An 18,331-nucleotide genomic window follows, 5' to 3' on the forward strand; every position below is an offset into this window, starting at 1 on the left:
AGAGTTAGAAAGATGTTGTAAAACTGATTAGTGATGTGATAATTCTACGCAACTTGTTAAATATGTTGGCACTCATCTAACAAGTTAGCAGTTTCATTAAGATAAGAACTATTTTATACCTCCATCGGTAAAGGTCAGAAGCAGGATGGCGCAGCGGACGCGTGCTGGGGCCATAACCCAGAGGTCGATAGATCGGAACGACTTTCTGCTTATATCCTTTTGTCTATTCTCTAATTTTTTATAGCCTAGTGGTTCTTGGTAAGTGTATAATGCGTCAGACAATCTGAAATGCATGAATGAACTGAACTATCAAGTACACGAAGGAGTTGAAAATGACGTGGTAAAACTAATTAGAGATTAAGCTGATTTGTAATGTTTTTTGTCTATTCTCTGACTCTTATAGCTATATCGACCTTTGTAAGGGTATGATGCGTCAGACAGTCTCAGCCTCGTGAATAAATTGAATTAGCAAGTCCAAGAAAGACTTAACAAGATCTGGTAAAACTGTTTAGTGATAAGTAATTGCAACTTGTTAAATGTGTTGACTAACATCTCTAGATCGAACCTACCTCCTGTTAGTATCCTTTTGTCTATTCTCTGATTCTTATAGCCTTATGCACCTTAAGTGTATGATGCGTCAGACAGTCTCAAATGCATGAATAAACTGAACTAGCAAGTCCGTGAAAGAGTTAGAAAGATGTTGTAAAACTGATTAGTGATGTGATAATTCTACGCAACTTGTTAAATATGTTGGCACTCATCTAACAAGTTAGCAGTTTCATTAAGATAAGAACTATTTTATACCTCCATCGGTAAAGGTCAGAAGCAGGATGGCGCAGCGGACGCGTGCTGGGGCCATAACCCAGAGGTCGATAGATCGGAACGACTTTCTGCTTATATCCTTTTGTCTATTCTCTAATTTTTTATAGCCTAGTGGTTCTTGGTAAGTGTATAATGCGTCAGACAATCTGAAATGCATGAATGAACTGAACTATCAAGTACACGAAGGAGTTGAAAATGACGTGGTAAAACTAATTAGAGATTAAGCTGATTTGTAATGTTTTTTGTCTATTCTCTGACTCTTATAGCTATATCGACCTTTGTAAGGGTATGATGCGTCAGACAGTCTCAGCCTCGTGAATAAATTGAATTAGCAAGTCCAAGAAAGACTTAACAAGATCTGGTAAAACTGTTTAGTGATAAGTAATTGCAACTTGTTAAATGTGTTGACTAACATCTCTAGATCGAACCTACCTCCTGTTAGTATCCTTTTGTCTGTTCTCTGAGTCTTATAGCTTTATGCACCTTAAGTGTATGATGCGTCAGACAGTCTCAAATGCATGAATAAACTGAACTAGCAAGTCCAAGAAATAGTTAAAAAAGATATGTTAATACTGATTAGAGATAAATATTCGCAACTTGATACGTATGTTGACTCTCATCTAACACTTTAATAAATTCTTTGCGATCAAAACTATTTAATACCTCCATTGGTTACGTGCAGCAGTAGGATGGCGCAGCGGAAGCGTGCTGGGCCCATAACACAGAGAGGTCGGTATATGGAAACTACCTCCTGCTAATATCTTTTTGTCTATTCTCTGATTCTTATAGCCTTATCTACCTTGGTAAGTGTATTATGCGTCACACTTTTTCAGACGGATGAATAAAGTGAACACTAGCAAGTCAGTGAAAGAGAGAGATGTGGCAAAACTGATTAGAGATAAAAATACGCAGCTTGTTAAAAATGTTGACTCTCATCTAGCAAATTAATAAATTCCTGACGATCAGAACTATTTTATACCTCCATTGGTAATGTACAGAAGCAGGATGGCGCAGTGGAAGCGTACTGGGGCCATAACCCAGAGGTCGAAAGATCGAAACTACCTCCTCCTAATAGCCTTTTGTCTATTCTCTGATTCTTATAGCTTTATCCACCTTGGTAAGTGTATGATGCGTCACACATTCTCAGACGGATGAATGAAGTGCACTAGCAAGTCCGTGAAAGAGTTAAAAAGATGTGGTAAAACTGATTAGAGATAAATATAAGCAACTTGATAAATATGTTGACACTCATCTAGCAAGTTAGCAGATTCATTGAGATCAGAACTTTTATACCTCGATTGGTTAAAGTCAGAAGCAGCATGGCGCAGCGGAAGCGTGTTGGGCCCGTAACCCAGAGGGCGGTAGATCAAAAATACATCCTGCTAATATCCTGTTGTCTTTTCTCTGACTTTTATAGCTTTATCCACCTGTGTAAGGGTATAATGTGTTAGACAGTCTCAGATGCATAAACTGAACTAGCAAGGCCATAAAAGAGTCAAAGAGATGTTTGGTAAAACTGTTTAGAGGGAAATATTCGCAACTTGTTAAATTTTTTTACTAACATCATTAGAAAATTTCTTTTTCCAATCAGAACGATTTTGTATCTCCATTGTTGAAGTTTAGAAGCAGGAAGGCGCAACGGAAGCGTGCTGGGGCCATACCGCAGAGGTCGGTAGCTCAAAACTATCTGCTGCGCAAATATCCTTTTGTCCATTCTCTGATTTCTATAGCTTTTTCTATCAGTGTACGGATATAATGTGTCAGACAGTCTTAGACGAATGAATAAACTGAACTAGCAAGTCCGTGAAAGAGTTAAAAAGTTGTGGTAAAACTGTTTGGAGATAAATATTCGCAATTTGTTAAATCTGTTGGCACTCATCTATCCAGTTAGCAAATTCATTGCAATCAGAACTATTTTGTACTTCCATTGGTAAAGGTGTGAAGCAAGATGGCGCAACCGAAACGTGCGGGGGTCATACCCCAGAGGTCTGAAGAGCGAAACTACCTCCTGCTAATATCCTTTCGTCTATTCTTTGTTTCTTATAGCCTTATGCACCTTAAATGTATGATGCTTCAGACAGTCTCAAATGCATGAATAAACTGAACTAGCAAGACCGTGAAAGGGTTAAAAAGATGTGGTAAAACTGATCAGTAATAATCATAAGCAACTTGTTAAATATGTTGACTCTCATCTCACAAATTAGCAAATTCCTTGCAATCAGAACTTTTTTATATCCCCATTCATTACGTACAGAAGCAGGATGGCGCAACGGAAGCGCGCTGGGCCCGTAACCCAGAGGTCGGTAGATCGAAAATACCTCCTGCTAATATCCTTTTGTCTATTTTCTGATTTTTATAGCTTTATCCACCTTTGTAAAGGTACCGTGACAGACAGTCTCAGACGCATAAACTGAACTAGCAAGTCCATAAAGGAGTCAAAGAGATTGTGGTAAAACTGTTTAGAGATAAATATTCGCAACTTGTTAAATTTGCTGACTGACATCTAACAAATTAGAAAATTCCTTTTCCAATCAAGGGTTTTATAGCTCCATTGTGGAAGTTTAGAAGCAGGAATGCGCAACAGAAGTTTGCTGGGGCCATACCGCAGAGGTCGGTAGATCAAAACTACCTGATGCTAATATCCTTTTGTCTATTCCCTGATTCATAGCTTTATCCACCTGTAAAAGGTAATAATATGTCAGACAGTCTTATACGCATGAATAAACTGAACTAGCAAGACCATAAAAGAATTAAAGCGATGTGGTAAAACTGATTAGAGAAAAATATTCGTAACTTGTAAAACCTGTTAGCACTAATCTAACCAGATAACAAATTCATTGCAATCAGAACTATTTTATACCTCCATGGGTTGAAATCAGAAGCTGGATGGCGCAGCGGAAGCGTGCGGGGCTCATCGGAACTACCTCCTGCTAATATCCGTTTGTCTATATTTTGATTCTTGTAGCCTTATGCACCTTTGTATGTGTATGATGCGTCAGACAGTCTCAAATGAATGAATAAACTGAACTTGCAAGGTCAAGAAAGAGTTAAAAAAAGATGTGTTAATACTGATTAGAGAGAAATATTCGCAACTTGTTATGTATGTTGACTCTCATCTATCAATTTAACAAACTCCTTGCGATCAGAACTATTTTATACCTCCATTGGTTACGTACAGAAGCGGGATGGCGCAGAGGAAGCGTGCTGGGCCCACAACCCAGAGGTCGAAAGATCGAAACTACCTCCTCCTAATAGCCTTTTGTCTATTCTCTGATTCTTATAGCTTTATCCACCTTGGTAAGTGTATGATGCGTCACACTCAGACGGATGAATGAAGTGCACTAGCAAGTCCGTGAAAGAGTTAAAAAGATGTGGTAAAACTGATTAGAGATAAATATACGCAACTTGATAAATATGTTGACACTCATCCAGCAAGTTAGCAGATTCATTGAGATCAGAACTTTTATACCTCGATTGGTTAAAGTCAGAAGCAGCATGGCGCAGCGGAAGCGTGTTGGGCCCGTAACCCAGAGGGCGGTAGATCAAAAATACATCCTGCTAATATCCTGTTGTCTTTTCTCTGACTTTTATAGCTTTATCCACCTGTGTAAGGGTATAATGTGTCAGACAGTCTCAGATGCATAAACTGAACTAGCAAGGCCATAAAAGAGTCAAAGAGATGTTTGGTAAAACTGTTTAGAGGGAAATAATCGCAACTTGTTAAATTTTTTTACTAACATCATTAGAAAATTTCTTTTTCCAATCAGAACGATTTTGTATCTCCATTGTTGAAGTTTAGAAGCAGGAAGGCGCAACGGAAGCGTGCTGGGGCCATACCGCAGAGGTCGGTAGCTCAAAACTATCTGCTGCGCAAATATCCTTTTGTCCATTCTCTGATTTCTATAGCTTTTTCTATCAGTGTACGGATATAATGTGTCAGACAGTCTTAGACGAATGAATAAACTGAACTAGCAAGTCCGTGAAAGAGTTAAAAAGTTGTGGTAAAACTGTTTGGAGATAAATATTCGCAATTTGTTAAATCTGTTGGCACTCATCTATCCAGTTAGCAAATTCATTGCAATCAGAACTATTTTGTACTTCCATTGGTAAAGGTGTGAAGCAAGATGGCGCAACCGAAACGTGCGGGGGTCATACCCCAGAGGTCTGAAGAGCGAAACTACCTCCTGCTAATATCCTTTCGTCTATTCTTTGTTTCTTATAGCCTTATGCACCTTAAATGTATGATGCTTCAGACAGTCTCAAATGCATGAATAAACTGAACTAGCAAGTCCGTGAAAGGGTTAAAAAGATGTGGTAAAACTGATTAGTAATAATCATAAGCAACTTGTTAAATATGTTGACTCTCATCTCACAAATTAGCAAATTCCTTGCAATCAGAACTTTTTTGTATCCCCATTGATTACGTACAGAAGCAGGATGGCGCAACGGAAGCGTGCTGGGCCCATAACCCAGAGGTCGGTAGATCGAAAATACCTCCTGCTAATATCCTTTTGTCTATTTTCTGATTTTTATAGCTTTATCCACCTTTGTAAAGGTACCGTGACAGACAGTCTCAGACGCATAAACTGAACTAGCAAGTCCATAAAGGAGTCAAAGAGATTGTGGTAAAACTGTTTAGAGATAAATATTCGCAACTTGTTAAATTTGCTGACTGACATCTAACAAATTAGAAAATTCCTTTTCCAATCAAGGATTTTATAGCTCCATTGTGGAAGTTTAGAAGCAGGAATGCGCAACAGAAGTTTGCTGGGGCCATACCGCAGAGGTCGGTAGATCAAAACTACCTGATGCTAATATCCTTTTGTCTATTCCCTGATTCATAGCTTTATCCACCTGTAAAAGGTAATATTATGTCAGACAGTCTTATACGCATGAATAAACTGAACTAGCAAGACCATAAAAGAATTAAAGCGATGTGGTAAAACTGATTAGAGAAAAATATTCGTAACTTGTAAAACCTGTTAGCACTCATCTAACCAGATAACAAATTCATTGCAATCAGAACTATTTTATACCTCCATGGGTTGAAATCAGAAGCTGGATGGCGCAGCGGAAGCGTGCGGGGCTCATCGAAACTACCTCCTGCTAATATCCGTTTGTCTATATTTTGATTCTTGTAGACTTATGCACGTTTGTATGTGTATGATGCGTCAGACAGTCTCAAATGAATGAATAAACTGAACTTGCAAGGTCAAGAAAGAGTTAAAAAAGATGTGTTAATACTGATTAGAGAGAAATATTCGCAACTTGTTATGTATGTTGACTCTCATCTATCAATTTAACAAACTCCTTGCGATCAGAACTATTTTATACCTCCATTGGTTACGTACAGAAGCGGGATGGCGCAGAGGAAGCGTGCTGGGCCCATAACCCAGAGGTCGGTTGATCGAAAACACCTGCTATTATCTATTTGTCTATTCTCTGATTTTTATAGCTTTATCCACCTGTGTAAGGGTATAATGTGTCAGACAGTCTCAGACGCATAAACTGAACTAGCAACTCCATAAAAGAGTCAAAGAGATGTGGTAAAACTGTTTAGAGATAAATATTAGCAACTTGTTAAATTTGGTGACTAACATCTAACAAATTAGAAAATTCCTTTTCCAATCAGTACCATTTTATAGCTCCATTGTGGAAGTTTAGAAGCAGGAAGGCGCAACAGAAGCGTGCTGGGGCCATACCGCAGAGGTCGGTAGATCAAAACTAACTGATGCTAATATCCTTTTGTCTATTCTCTGATTCTTATAGCTTTATCCATCTGCGTAAGGTTATAATGTGTCAGACAGTCTTAGACGCTTGAATAAACTGAACTAGCAAGTCCATAAAACAGTATAAGATCTGATAGGACGGAATTTTTATCGTGCTAGATCTCACAAAAAATTTTATCGTGTAAGATCTAATAAGAAGCAAGTCTTATCGTGTAAGATCTGATAGGGAGGAATTTTAATCATGTAAGATATGATAAGACAAAATTTTTATCGTGTAAGATCTGATAAGACCGAATTTTTATCGTGTAAGATCTGATAAGACGGAATTTTTATCGTGTAAGATCTGATAAGACAGAATTTTTATCGTCTAAGATCTGATAAGATAGAATTTTTATCGTATAAGAACTTATAAGAGGAATCTTTATCGTATAAGATCTGAGAAACGTCTTATCAAATCTGATAAGAAGATACATCCCTGACAGGCTATTAGCAAGATGGTTTTGTCAGAAATTTGTCAGATCTTACACGATAAAAATTCCACAATCACTGGGTGGGGGGGGGGACACTGCAATTTTGTTGTGAAACTTTTGGGCCCTGTTTGTAGCTAAATGTTGACTTTTCATCAATTTTATAAGTAAATATATGTCCAAAATTATAATTTATTCAATTGTGAAAGAATGATAACTTGCTGTAAATTTTCTGGGTGTCTTTCCCAGTAGTGCTCCTCAGTTAGGAAATTATAGCCCCCTATTGTGGTACGGTACTTAATTTACGGTACTTAAGTGGCAATGTTAAGCTAAAGGGGCTATAATGGCAAAGGCCACCTTTTCCCATTTTGAACTAATGAATGTATTACGTTTCGTTAAGGTGACCAATTAACAGAGATTAGTGGCGCCGCCATTTTGGATGGACTTCGAGCTGAACAGGAGGGTTTCATTGGTCTCAGTTTCCCAACCATATCTGGATGTGGACCCAACGGTGCTGTCATCCACTACCAAGCCAACCCCCAGACTGATCGGTAAGGTTATTTGGATCTCCTCTTTGATTTTTTCCTCCTCAATGGCCCATCTATTTATGTAGCGCCTATTTTTTCCACTCTTCGCCCGAGTTGAAAATTAAATCTTGCAAGTTTGTTGTAAGCATACCCGGGAGTGAATACGCTAATTTAGTGGGATCTTTTGTATATCAAATATAAGGCAACGTAAATCAGTATATAACTTTGTTGCTAGAATCTTTGTGAACTCATACTTTGGTGTTGTGTTGTAGAATAACCGGTATTTCATGATAAACAGAATGCACTGATCAAAGTGATTGTAGTTTTTACATTCAAATAGACTGAATTTTAAAACTAGCATTTCAAATGATTTTGTGACCCGGTGGGTGTTAAATTTTACATACGTCAGAGAAACTTCATTTTAAACCAAATTTGTGTTTGAGTTTAGACCATTTGCGAAATAGTTATTATTGTATGACTTATCCTACCTTGTCAGCGAACAGCGGAATTGGCGAGCGCGTTTGGCTGTTAACGGAAAGGTTGGTGGTTCAAGACTACCCAGGAGCCAATATTCTAAATTTTGAGTGATTTTTTGTATATCAATTATAAGACAAGGTAAATCAGAATATAACTTTGTTGCTAGAAACTTTGCAAACTCAAACTTTGTCGTTGTGTTATAGATTAACTATTGTTTTATGATAAAAACAATGCGCTGATTAAAGGCATTGTAGTTTTAACAATCAAATAGACTGAATGTTGAAACTAGTTTTTCAAATTGATTTTTAGTAACCTGGTGCGTATAACTTTTTATAAATTTTAGCTAAACTTTTTTGGCTAAGTTTTTCGTGCTTTTCTGTTACTTTGTCTGCCTTTCATTAGCAGAGTTTTCCTTTACTTTGTTTTCCTCTAATTAGCAGCGTTTATTTACTTGACGTCATTTTGTGAATCTGAGTTAGCTCTTGTGGCGTAATTGGCAAGCGCGTTTGGCTGTTAACCGTAAGGTTGGTGGTTTAATCCTACCCAGGAGCGAAGATTCGTTTTTTGAGTGCCTTTTTTGTGTATCAATTATAAGGCAAGATGAATCATTATATAAGTTTGTTGCTAGAGGCTTTGCAAACTCATACTTTGGTGTTGTGTTATAGATTAACTATTGTTTTATCATAAAACAAAGCACTGATTAAATTGATTGCCGTTCTTACATTCAGACAGACTGAATTTTAAAACTAGCGTTTCAAATTGATTTTTAGTTACCTAGTGGGCATCACTTTATAAACGTTAGCTAAGTTTTTTGCTAATTATTTGTTTTCTTTTGTTGCTTTGTCTCACATTAACAGCGTTTTCATTTACTTTGTTTTCCTGTCTTTAACAGCGTTTATGCACTTGGCGTCATTTTGTGAATCTGACTTTAAACCACTTGCGCAACAATTAATTTTGGACGAATAACTTATACTACCTTGTTTGCTTTTTTTGTGCATTGTGAACGCAATTGTTTTCGAAATTTTGCTCCGATCAAGGTAACTAACTTGTAATAAAAGTCTCCAGTGATATAGCTGATAATGATATTTTTCAGTCGGAAGTATCTAGCTTCTGCGGTTAGCTGTTTAACAGTTTTGTAGGAATTTTCAAAAGCTTCATTGATCTTTTCCTGTCTGTTTCTATTTTTTTTTCGAAGGCAAGTTTATTTCGCAGCTATAAATGTCAGTTCACCGGCTATAATTGCATGTGAATAGCGAAAAGCTTTTGTGGCGCAATTGGCTAGCGACTTCGGCTGGTAACCGAAAGGCTGATGGTTCAAGCCCACCCATGAGCGAAGATTCTAATTTTGAGTGATTTTTTGTATCAATTATAAGGCAAGGTAAATCAGAATAAAATTTTGTTGCTAGAAACTTTGCAAACTCATACTTTGTTGTTGTGTTATAGATTAACTATTGTTTTATGATAGAAACAATGCACTGATTAAGGGTATTGTAGTTTTAACAATCAAATAGACTGAATGTTAAAACTAGTTCTTCAAATTGATTATTAGTAACCTGGTGCGTTTAACTTTTTATAAATTTTAGCTAAACGGTTTTGGATAAGTTTTTTGTGCTTTTCTGTTACTTTGTCTGCCTTTCATTAGCAGAGTTTTCCTTTACTTTGTTTTCCTCTAATTAGCAGCGTTTATTTACTTGACGTCTTTTTGTGAAGCTGAGTTAGCTCTTGTGGCGTAATTGGCAAGCGTGTTTGGCTGTTAACCGTAAGGTTGGTGCTTTAAGCCTACCCAGGAGCGAAGATTATATTTTTGAGTGCCTTTTTGTGTATCAATTATAAGGCAAGGTGAATCATTATATAAGTTTGTTGCTAGAAGCTTTGCATACTCCTACTTTGGTGTTGTGTTATAGATTAACTATTGTTTTATCGTTAAAAAAAGCACTGATTAAATTGATTGTTGTTCTTACATTCAGACAGACTGAATTTTAAAACAAATTGATTTTTAGTTACCTAGTGGGCTTCACTTTATAAACGTTAGCTAAGTTTTTCGCTAATTATTTGTTTTCTTTTGTTACTTTGTCTCACATTAACAGCGTTTTCATTTACTTTGTTTTCCTGTCTTTAACAGCGTTTATGCACTTGGCGTCATTTTGTGAATCTGACTTTAAACCACTTGCGCAACAATTAATTTTGGACGAATGACTTATACTACCTTGTTTGATTTTTTGTGCATTGTGAACGCAATTTCGATTCATTTCTGTGATCAAAGGAACTAATTTGTAATAAACTTCGCCAGAGATATGACTGCTGTAGATACTTGACAGTCGAAATTATCTAGCTTCTGCTGTTAGCTGTTTAACAGTTTTGTAGGAGGCTTCAAAAGCTTCATCGATCTTTTCATGTCTGTTTCTCTCTTTTTTAAAGGCAAGTTTTATTCGCAGCTTTATACGTCAGTTCACCGGATATAATTGCATGGGAATGGCGCACAGCTCTTGTGGCTTAATCGGCTAGCGAATTTGGCTGTTAACCGAAAGGTTGATGGGTCAAGCCCACCCAGGAGCGAAGAATCGCATTTTGAGTGAATTTTTGTATCAATTATAGGGCAAGGTAAATCATTATATAATATTGTTGCTAGAGCTTAGCAAACTCATACTATGGTGTGGTATTATAGATTAACTATTGTTTCATGATGAAACAATGCACTGATCAATTTGATTTTGTCCTTACTTTCAGATTGACTGAATTTTAAAACTAGCGTTTCAAATTGATTTTTAGTTACCTAGTGGGTTTCACTTTATAGACGTTAGCTAAGTTTTTTTTGCTAATTATTTGTTCTCTTTTGTTAATTTGTCTCACATTAACAGCGTTTTCATTTTGTTTTCCTGTCTTTAATAGCTTTTGTGCACTTGACGTCGTCATTTTGTGAATATGACTTTAAACCATTTGCGCAATAAGTAATTTTGGATGAATAACCTATTCTACTTTGTTTGAGTTTTTTGTGCATTGTGAACGCAATTTCATTTGACTTTTTTCTGAAGTCAAAGGAACTAAAATTTGTTAAAGGTCGCCAGTTATATTACTGCTTGAGATAATTGACAGTCGAAATTATCTAGCTTCTGCTGTTAGCTGTTTAACAGTTTTGTAGGAGGCATCAATAGCGTCATCCAACTTTTACTGTCTGTTTCTATCTATTTTTTTCGAAGGCAAGTTTATTTCGCAGCTATATATGTCGGTTCACCGGCTATGTTTGCATGGGAAGAGTGAACAGCTATTGTGGCGCAATTGGCTGGCGCATTTGGCTCTTGCCAAAAAGGTTGGTGATTCAAGCCTACAATCAATTGTAAGGCAAGGTAAATCACTATAAATTTGTTGCTAGAAGCTTTGCAAACTCATATTTTGGTGTTGTGTTATAAGTTAACTATTGTTTTCTGATAAAACAATGGTCTGATTAAAAGGATTGTAGTTCCTACATTCAGATAGACTGAATTTTAAAACTAGCGTTTCAAATTGATTTTTTGTTACCTAGTGGGTATAACTTTTTTAAACGTTAGCTAAGTTTTTTTTGCTAAATATTTGCTCTCTTTTTTACTTTGTCTCTCATTAACAGCGTTTTCATTTTACTTTGTTTTCCTGTCTTTAATAGCTTTTGTGCACTTGGCGTCGTTTTGTTAGTCTGACTTTAAACCACTTGTGCAACAAATAATTTTGAATGAATAACTTATACTACCTTGTTTGCTTTTTTTGTACATTGTGAACGCAATTTCGATTGATTTTTTTTCTGAGATCAAAGGAACTAATTTGTAATAAACTTCGCCAGTGATATGACTCTCTGTAGATAATTGACAGTCGAAATTATCTAGCTATTGCTGTTAGCTGTATGACAGTTTTGTAGAAAGCATCAATAGCGTCATCCAACTTTTCCTGTCTGTTTCTATCTATTTTTTCGAAGGCAAGTTTATTTCGCAGCTATATATGTCGGTTCACCGGCTATGTTTGCATGGGAAGAGTGAACAGCTATTTTGGCGCAATTGGCTGGCGCGTTTGGTTGTGAACAGAAAGGTTGGTGATTCAAGCCTACACAGGAGCGAAGATTCTAATTTTTAGTGATTTTTTGTGTATCAATTATAAGGCATGGTAAATCACTATAAATTTTTTGCTAGAAGCTTTGCAAACTCATACTTTTGTGTTGTGTTATAAGTTAACTATTGTTTTATAATAAAACAATGGTCTGATTAAAATGATTCTAGTTCCTACATTCAGATAGACTGAATTTTAAAACTAGCGTTTCAAATTTATTTTTAGTTACCTAGTGGGCATCACTTTATAAACGTTAGCTAAGTTTTTTGCTTATTATTTGTTTTCTTTTGTTACTTTGTTTCACATTAACAGCGTTTTCGTTTACTTTGTTTTCCTGTCTTTAACAGCGTTTATTGCTTGGCGTCATTTTGTGAATCTTACTTTAAACCACTTGCGCAACAATTAATGTTGGACGAATAACTTATACTACCTTGTTTGCTTTTTTTGTGCATTGTGAACGCAATTTCGATTCATTTTTTCTGTGATCAAAGGAACTAATTTGTAATAAACTTCGCCAGTGATATGACTGCTGTAGATAATTGACAGTCGAAATTATCTAGCTTCTGCTGTTAGCTGTTTAACAGTTTTGTAGAAGGCATCAATAGCGTCATCAAACTTTTCCTGTCTGTTTCTATCTATTTTTTTCGAAGGCAAGTTTATTTCGCAGCTATATATGTGGGTTCACCGGCTATGTTTGCATGGGAAGAGTGAACAGCTATTGTGGCGCAATTGGCTGGCGCATTTGGCTGTTAACAGAAAGGTTGGTGATTCAAGCCTACACAGGAGCGAAGATTCTAATTTTGAGTTATTTTTTGTGTATCAATTATAAGGCAAGGTAAATCACTATAAATTTGTTGCTAGAAGCTTTGCAAACTCATACTTTTGTGTTGTGTTATAAGTTAACTATTGTTTTATAATAAAACAATGGTCTGATTAAAATGATTCTAGTTCCTACATTCAGATAGACTGAATTTTAAAACTAGCGTTTCAAATTTATTTTTAGTTACCTAGTGGGCATCACTTTATAAACGTTAGCTAAGTTTTTTGCTTATTATTTGTTTTCTTTTGTTACTTTGTTTCACATTAACAGCGTTTTCGTTTACTTTGTTTTCCTGTCTTTAACAGCGTTTATTGCTTGGCGTCATTTTGTGAATCTTACTTTAAACCACTTGCGCAACAATTAATGTTGGACGAATAACTTATACTACCTTGTTTGCTTTTTTTGTGCATTGTGAACGCAATTTCGATTCATTTTTTCTGTGATCAAAGGAACTAATTTGTAATAAACTTCGCCAGTGATATGACTGCTGTAGATAATTGACAGTCGAAATTATCTAGCTTCTGCTGTTAGCTGTTTAACAGTTTTGTAGGAGGCTTCAAAAGCTTCGTCGATCTTTTCATGTCTGTTTCTATCTTTTTTAAAGGCAAGTTTTATTCGCAGCTATATACGTCAGTTCACCGGATATAATTGCATAGGAATAGCGCACAGCTCTTGTGGCTTAATGGGCTAGCGAATTCGGCTGTTAACCGAAAGGTTGATGGTTCAAGCCCACCCAGGAGCGAAGAATCGCATTTTGAGTGAATTTTTGTATCAATTATAGGGCAAGGTAAATCATTATATAACATTGTTGCTAGAGCTTATCAAACTCATACTATGGTGTGGTATTATAGATTAACTATTGTTTCATGATAAAACAATGCACTGATCAAAAAGATTGTTGTCCTTACTTTCAGATAGACTGAATTTTAAAACTAGCGTTTCAAATTGATTTTTAGTTACCTAGTGGGTATCACTTTATAGACGTTAGCCAAGTTTTTTTGCTAATTATTTGTTCTCTTTTGTTAATTTGTCTCACATTAACAGCGTTCTCATTTACTTTGTGTTCCTGTCTTTAATAGCTTTTGTGCACTTGGCGTCATTTTGTGAATCTGACTTTAAACTATTTGTGCAATAAGTAATTTGGGATAAATAACTTATACTACCTTGTTTGCATTTTTGTGCATTTTGAACCAAATTTCGATTGATTTTTCTGAGATCAAAGGAAATAATTTGTTATTAACATCGCCAATGATATGACTGCTGTAGATAATTGACAGTCGAAATTATCTAGCTATTGCTGTTAGCTGTTTGACAGTTTTGTAGAAGGCATCAATAGCGTCATCAAACTTTTCCTGTCTGTTTCTATCTATTTTTTTCGAAGGCAAGTTTATTTCGCAGCTATATATGTGGGTTCACCGGCTATGTTTGCATGGGAAGAGTGAACAGCTATTGTGGCGCAATTGGCTGGCGCATTTGGCTGTTAACAGAAAGGTTGGTGATTCAAGCCTACACAGGAGCGAAGATTCTAATTTTGAGTTATTTTTTGTGTATCAATTATAAGGCAAGGTAAATCACTATAAATTTGTTGCTAGAAGCTTTGCAAACTCATATTTTGGTGTTGTGTTATAAGCTAACTATTGTTTTATGATAAAACAATCCTATATATTAAACGTATGACAGTTTATAAGGCACAATGGTTAACGAAAGGCGAAAATGCATGTTTAAGGGGCTTCTGAAGATCATGTTTAAGAGCGACTGGACAGCATGTTTAAGGCCGCTTGAGGAGCATGTTTAACGAGTGTCTTGCTGGTTGGGGGGGGGGGGGGAAGGGGAGGGGGTGGGTGGAGGGGGAAAGGGGATGGGTGGAGGGGGAACGGGGATGGGAGGGGAGAGGGAAGGCGGGGGGGGGGGGGGGAGGAGAGGGGTGGGGGGGGGGGGTGGCTGGGCGCGGGGATTCCATCATGGCATTCACATTTTGCTCATCCTAGGGGGAGGTATTGTGGTAGAGATTTGGTTGTTTGTCGATGGTTGTGTCATGAGGGGTGGGTTCGTAAATCAGGCGACGAAGAGGGGAGAGGAGAAGCTTTTTAATTTTCGGCATTATTTGTTCTACCAGCCAGCTGTGAGACTGTAACCTGTCTAAATTCTTTGTTTTCAGACAAAAGAGCAGCATCCTCTCACGTGCTTGGCCCTTCGGTTGGCTCAATGTGTAAATTTTTGTGATAGATTTAGACTGTAGACAGGTAATGAGGTCTCACTGACCTCTTTCAGCGCTCAGCTGCTGTCTTAGAAATCTCTGAATGCTAAACGGTCGTATTTTCGCAGTTCTAAATTCGGATTTTAAGCGTGATGATGAATGCCACTTTTGCAGTTTCTTCTTTACAAAGTCATTTTAAAAAGACTTTTGAGATTAGTGAAAAAGAAGTTGAATTAGCGATTCTCCATGTGGAGCAAAATGTCGGTAAATCGGAACGAGCCGTAGCTGAGATTAAGGATTTAAGGAAAAAAGTCTCGGAAGCTTTTGGCAATGTAAAAAAAATTGTATTGCAGTTCAATTCGGCTTCGTTATTTTTTATTGGTCTTAATGTTAGACCCTTTGAACCCTCGACTCAAAGAGTTTTTAACTAGCGACGATTTTGGTTTGAAGAAGCAACAAACAAGAAAATTGAGGAACGACAAGGAGGTGGCCAGCAAGCTCTACAAAAAGAACCGGGAGCAGTCATTGGGCAATGCGGATGATCCAGGGACTAGGAGGCAGCATCTGTTTCAGCCTCCCGATGCCGCAAATGTTTCGAAGGCAAATGAAAAGCAAATAACCAATGGAGCTGTTAAATTGAAGAAGGGTGCATCAGGTACACTAGATTCTGGCGATCTGGTTACTAAGGAGAACAGGAAAGCAACTCTTCATGGCAAGGAATCTGCACTGTCCTCCACGGTTGTGCGATCGCGAACCAAGGTTCAGACAGCGAAGGAAAGCAAACGTCAGAAGGTATCGGAGAAGTATACAGATGAAGAGATGCGACGAATTGAGGCGCAAATGTCTTCATCTGACGAGGAAGTGTTTCCTTCGGCACCGGGAGAATATGGTATTCATGGTGAAAGAGAGTCTGAGGGCCGTAATAAAGAGGAAGAAAAGTCCTGGACAACTGCAGATAAAGAGAAGCAAAATAATGAACAAATGATTGAGAATAACCTAGAGGAGGGTGAAATTGCTGATGATGAGTAAAGTTATGAGAATAATTATTGGTGCTTAGTTATGAATTCTATATGCAGCTTCTGTTCAATTGTGCTATTCTGAGATGCAAAATCTTTAAAGTTATTGATTTTTTTCTGTGATTGATCATGTAGCTTAATTTTGGTTCCAGTTGTTGTACCTCTTTGAGTTATCAGTTATCTGATTTCAAGTGAAACAATTGTTTTTGCTAGAGAAAAGCGCTCAGCGAAAGAAGAGGTGAAAGGACTATCAACTATGTAATTTTTTTGTTTTAGTGTGTGTACTTCCTTTGACTGTACTTTTTTCAAGAGTACGTTTTCAACATTTTTGACACAGAAAAAAACACAGCTCAGATTAATAGCACAACGCAACTTAAGAAACGCGTTTCATTATTTGATTGGTAATTGATTCCGACTTGAACAACTGAAAAACATACTTTCTTACACAACTTCTCCAGAAGTAAATCTCAAAGTTTTGAGAGCTTGCGCATCGTAGACAAAACAGTCAGAGCATAATGGTTATGGAACGAGAAAATGTTCTAATATTTAAAAATTGGCTCTCATCGACTAAGGCTATAGAACAATGAATAGTCAATAGTGAAAAACTTCTTCGAGGACAGAAGCCTCCAAGGACAGAAATTATTGAGCTTTGTTGCTCACAAGAGGAAAAATACTTAAGGGATTCTGCCCTTTCCAATTAACTGAATTTCTGCGGACTGTTATTGATTTTTTAAAAATTCATTGAAGTGGCCAATGCTGCAGTTCTTAGTTTATTACTCGTTCTTAAGAGACTCCTAATACATACTTGTTTTGATTATCAATGGTTGAACATCAATACTAAGGGAACTTTTTTGCCTTAATAAAAGGCCCCTGTTGAAATAAATTTTGCCTAATATATGATAAAATTTTTGAACAATTTGTATTTGAGTAAGTAGGTTATTACTTCTTTCGACTTGCGGTATGTAAAGGGTAATTGATTCTGATTTCAACAACTGCAAAGCATACTTTCTTGGGCAACTTCTACACGAGTAAACCTGAATATTTTGAGCGCATCGTGCACAAAATATAGCATAATGGATATGGAGCGAGAAATTATTCTGAATTTTAGAATATTGCTCTCATCGAACGAAGCTATAGAACAATGATTACTCAATCGAGGAAAAATCTTTGGGGGTACTTAATCATCATCGTGTTTAAGTATACTCCCAATGCATACTGACATCAAAACTCTTTTAACTGAAATCATCATTCACCGTTTTCTGGCTCTTCGAAAAAGCCTCCAAGGACAAAACATATTGAGCTTTGTTGCTCACAATAAGAAAAATACTTAAGGGATTCTGCCTTTTCTCATTAACTGAATTTCTGCGGACTGTTATTAATTTTTTAAAAATTCATTGAAGTGGCCATTGGCCATTGCTGCAGTTCTTTGTTTATTACTCGTTCTTAAGAGACTCCTAATACATACTCGTTTTGAATATCAATGGTCGAACATCGATATTAAGCGAATTTTTTTTTTGACTTAACAAAAGGCCCCTGTGGAAATAAATTTTGCCTAATATAAAAAATTTTTGAACAATTTGTATTTCAGTAAGTACGTTATTACTGCTTTCGGCTTGCGTTATGTAAAGAGTAATTGATTCTGACTTCAACAACTGCAAAGCATACTTTCTTGGGCAACTTCTACAGGACAACCTGAATATTTTGAGCGCTCGCGCATCGTGCACAAAATATAGCATAATGGAAATTATTGTGAATTTTAGAAAATGGCTCTCATCAAACGAAGCTATAGAACATTGATTACTCAATCAGGGAAAAATCTTCGGGGATACTTAATCATTATCGTGTTTAAGTATACTCCCAATGCATACTGACATGAAAACTATTTTGACTAACATCAATATTTCCCGTTTTCTGAGACTTCGAAAAAGCCACCAAGGACAGAAATTATCGAGCTTTGTTGCTCACAATAGGAAAAAATACTTAAGGGATTCTGCCTTTTCTCATTTACTGAATTTCTGCGGACTGTTATTGATTTTTTAAATTCATTGATGTGGCCATTGCAGCAGTTCTCAGTTTATAACTCGTTATTAAGAGACTCCTAATACATACTCGTTTTGAATATCAATGGTCGAACATCGATATTAAGCGAACTTTTTTGACTTCATAAAAGGCCCCTGTGGAAATAAATTTTGCCTAATATATAAA

General features: G+C 36.7%; 1 protein-coding gene across 1 annotated transcript in view; it reads left to right on the forward strand.

The window, feature by feature from the left end:
• The window catches only part of LOC142351596 (xaa-Pro aminopeptidase ApepP-like), a 702,879-nt gene that overhangs the window by 595,914 nt on the left and 88,634 nt on the right, over positions 1-18,331 (forward strand). Inside the window, exon 9 of the mRNA XM_075403731.1 lies at positions 7,419-7,569. Within this exon, the coding sequence (XP_075259846.1) occupies positions 7,419-7,569 (151 nt within the window). The remainder of the gene's footprint in view (positions 1-7,418; positions 7,570-18,331) is intronic.

The sequence above is a fragment of the Convolutriloba macropyga genome, chromosome 13 (assembly GCF_964194025.1).
Source record: "Convolutriloba macropyga chromosome 13, txConMacr16.3, whole genome shotgun sequence".
Taxonomy (NCBI): Eukaryota; Metazoa; Xenacoelomorpha; order Acoela; family Convolutidae; genus Convolutriloba; species Convolutriloba macropyga.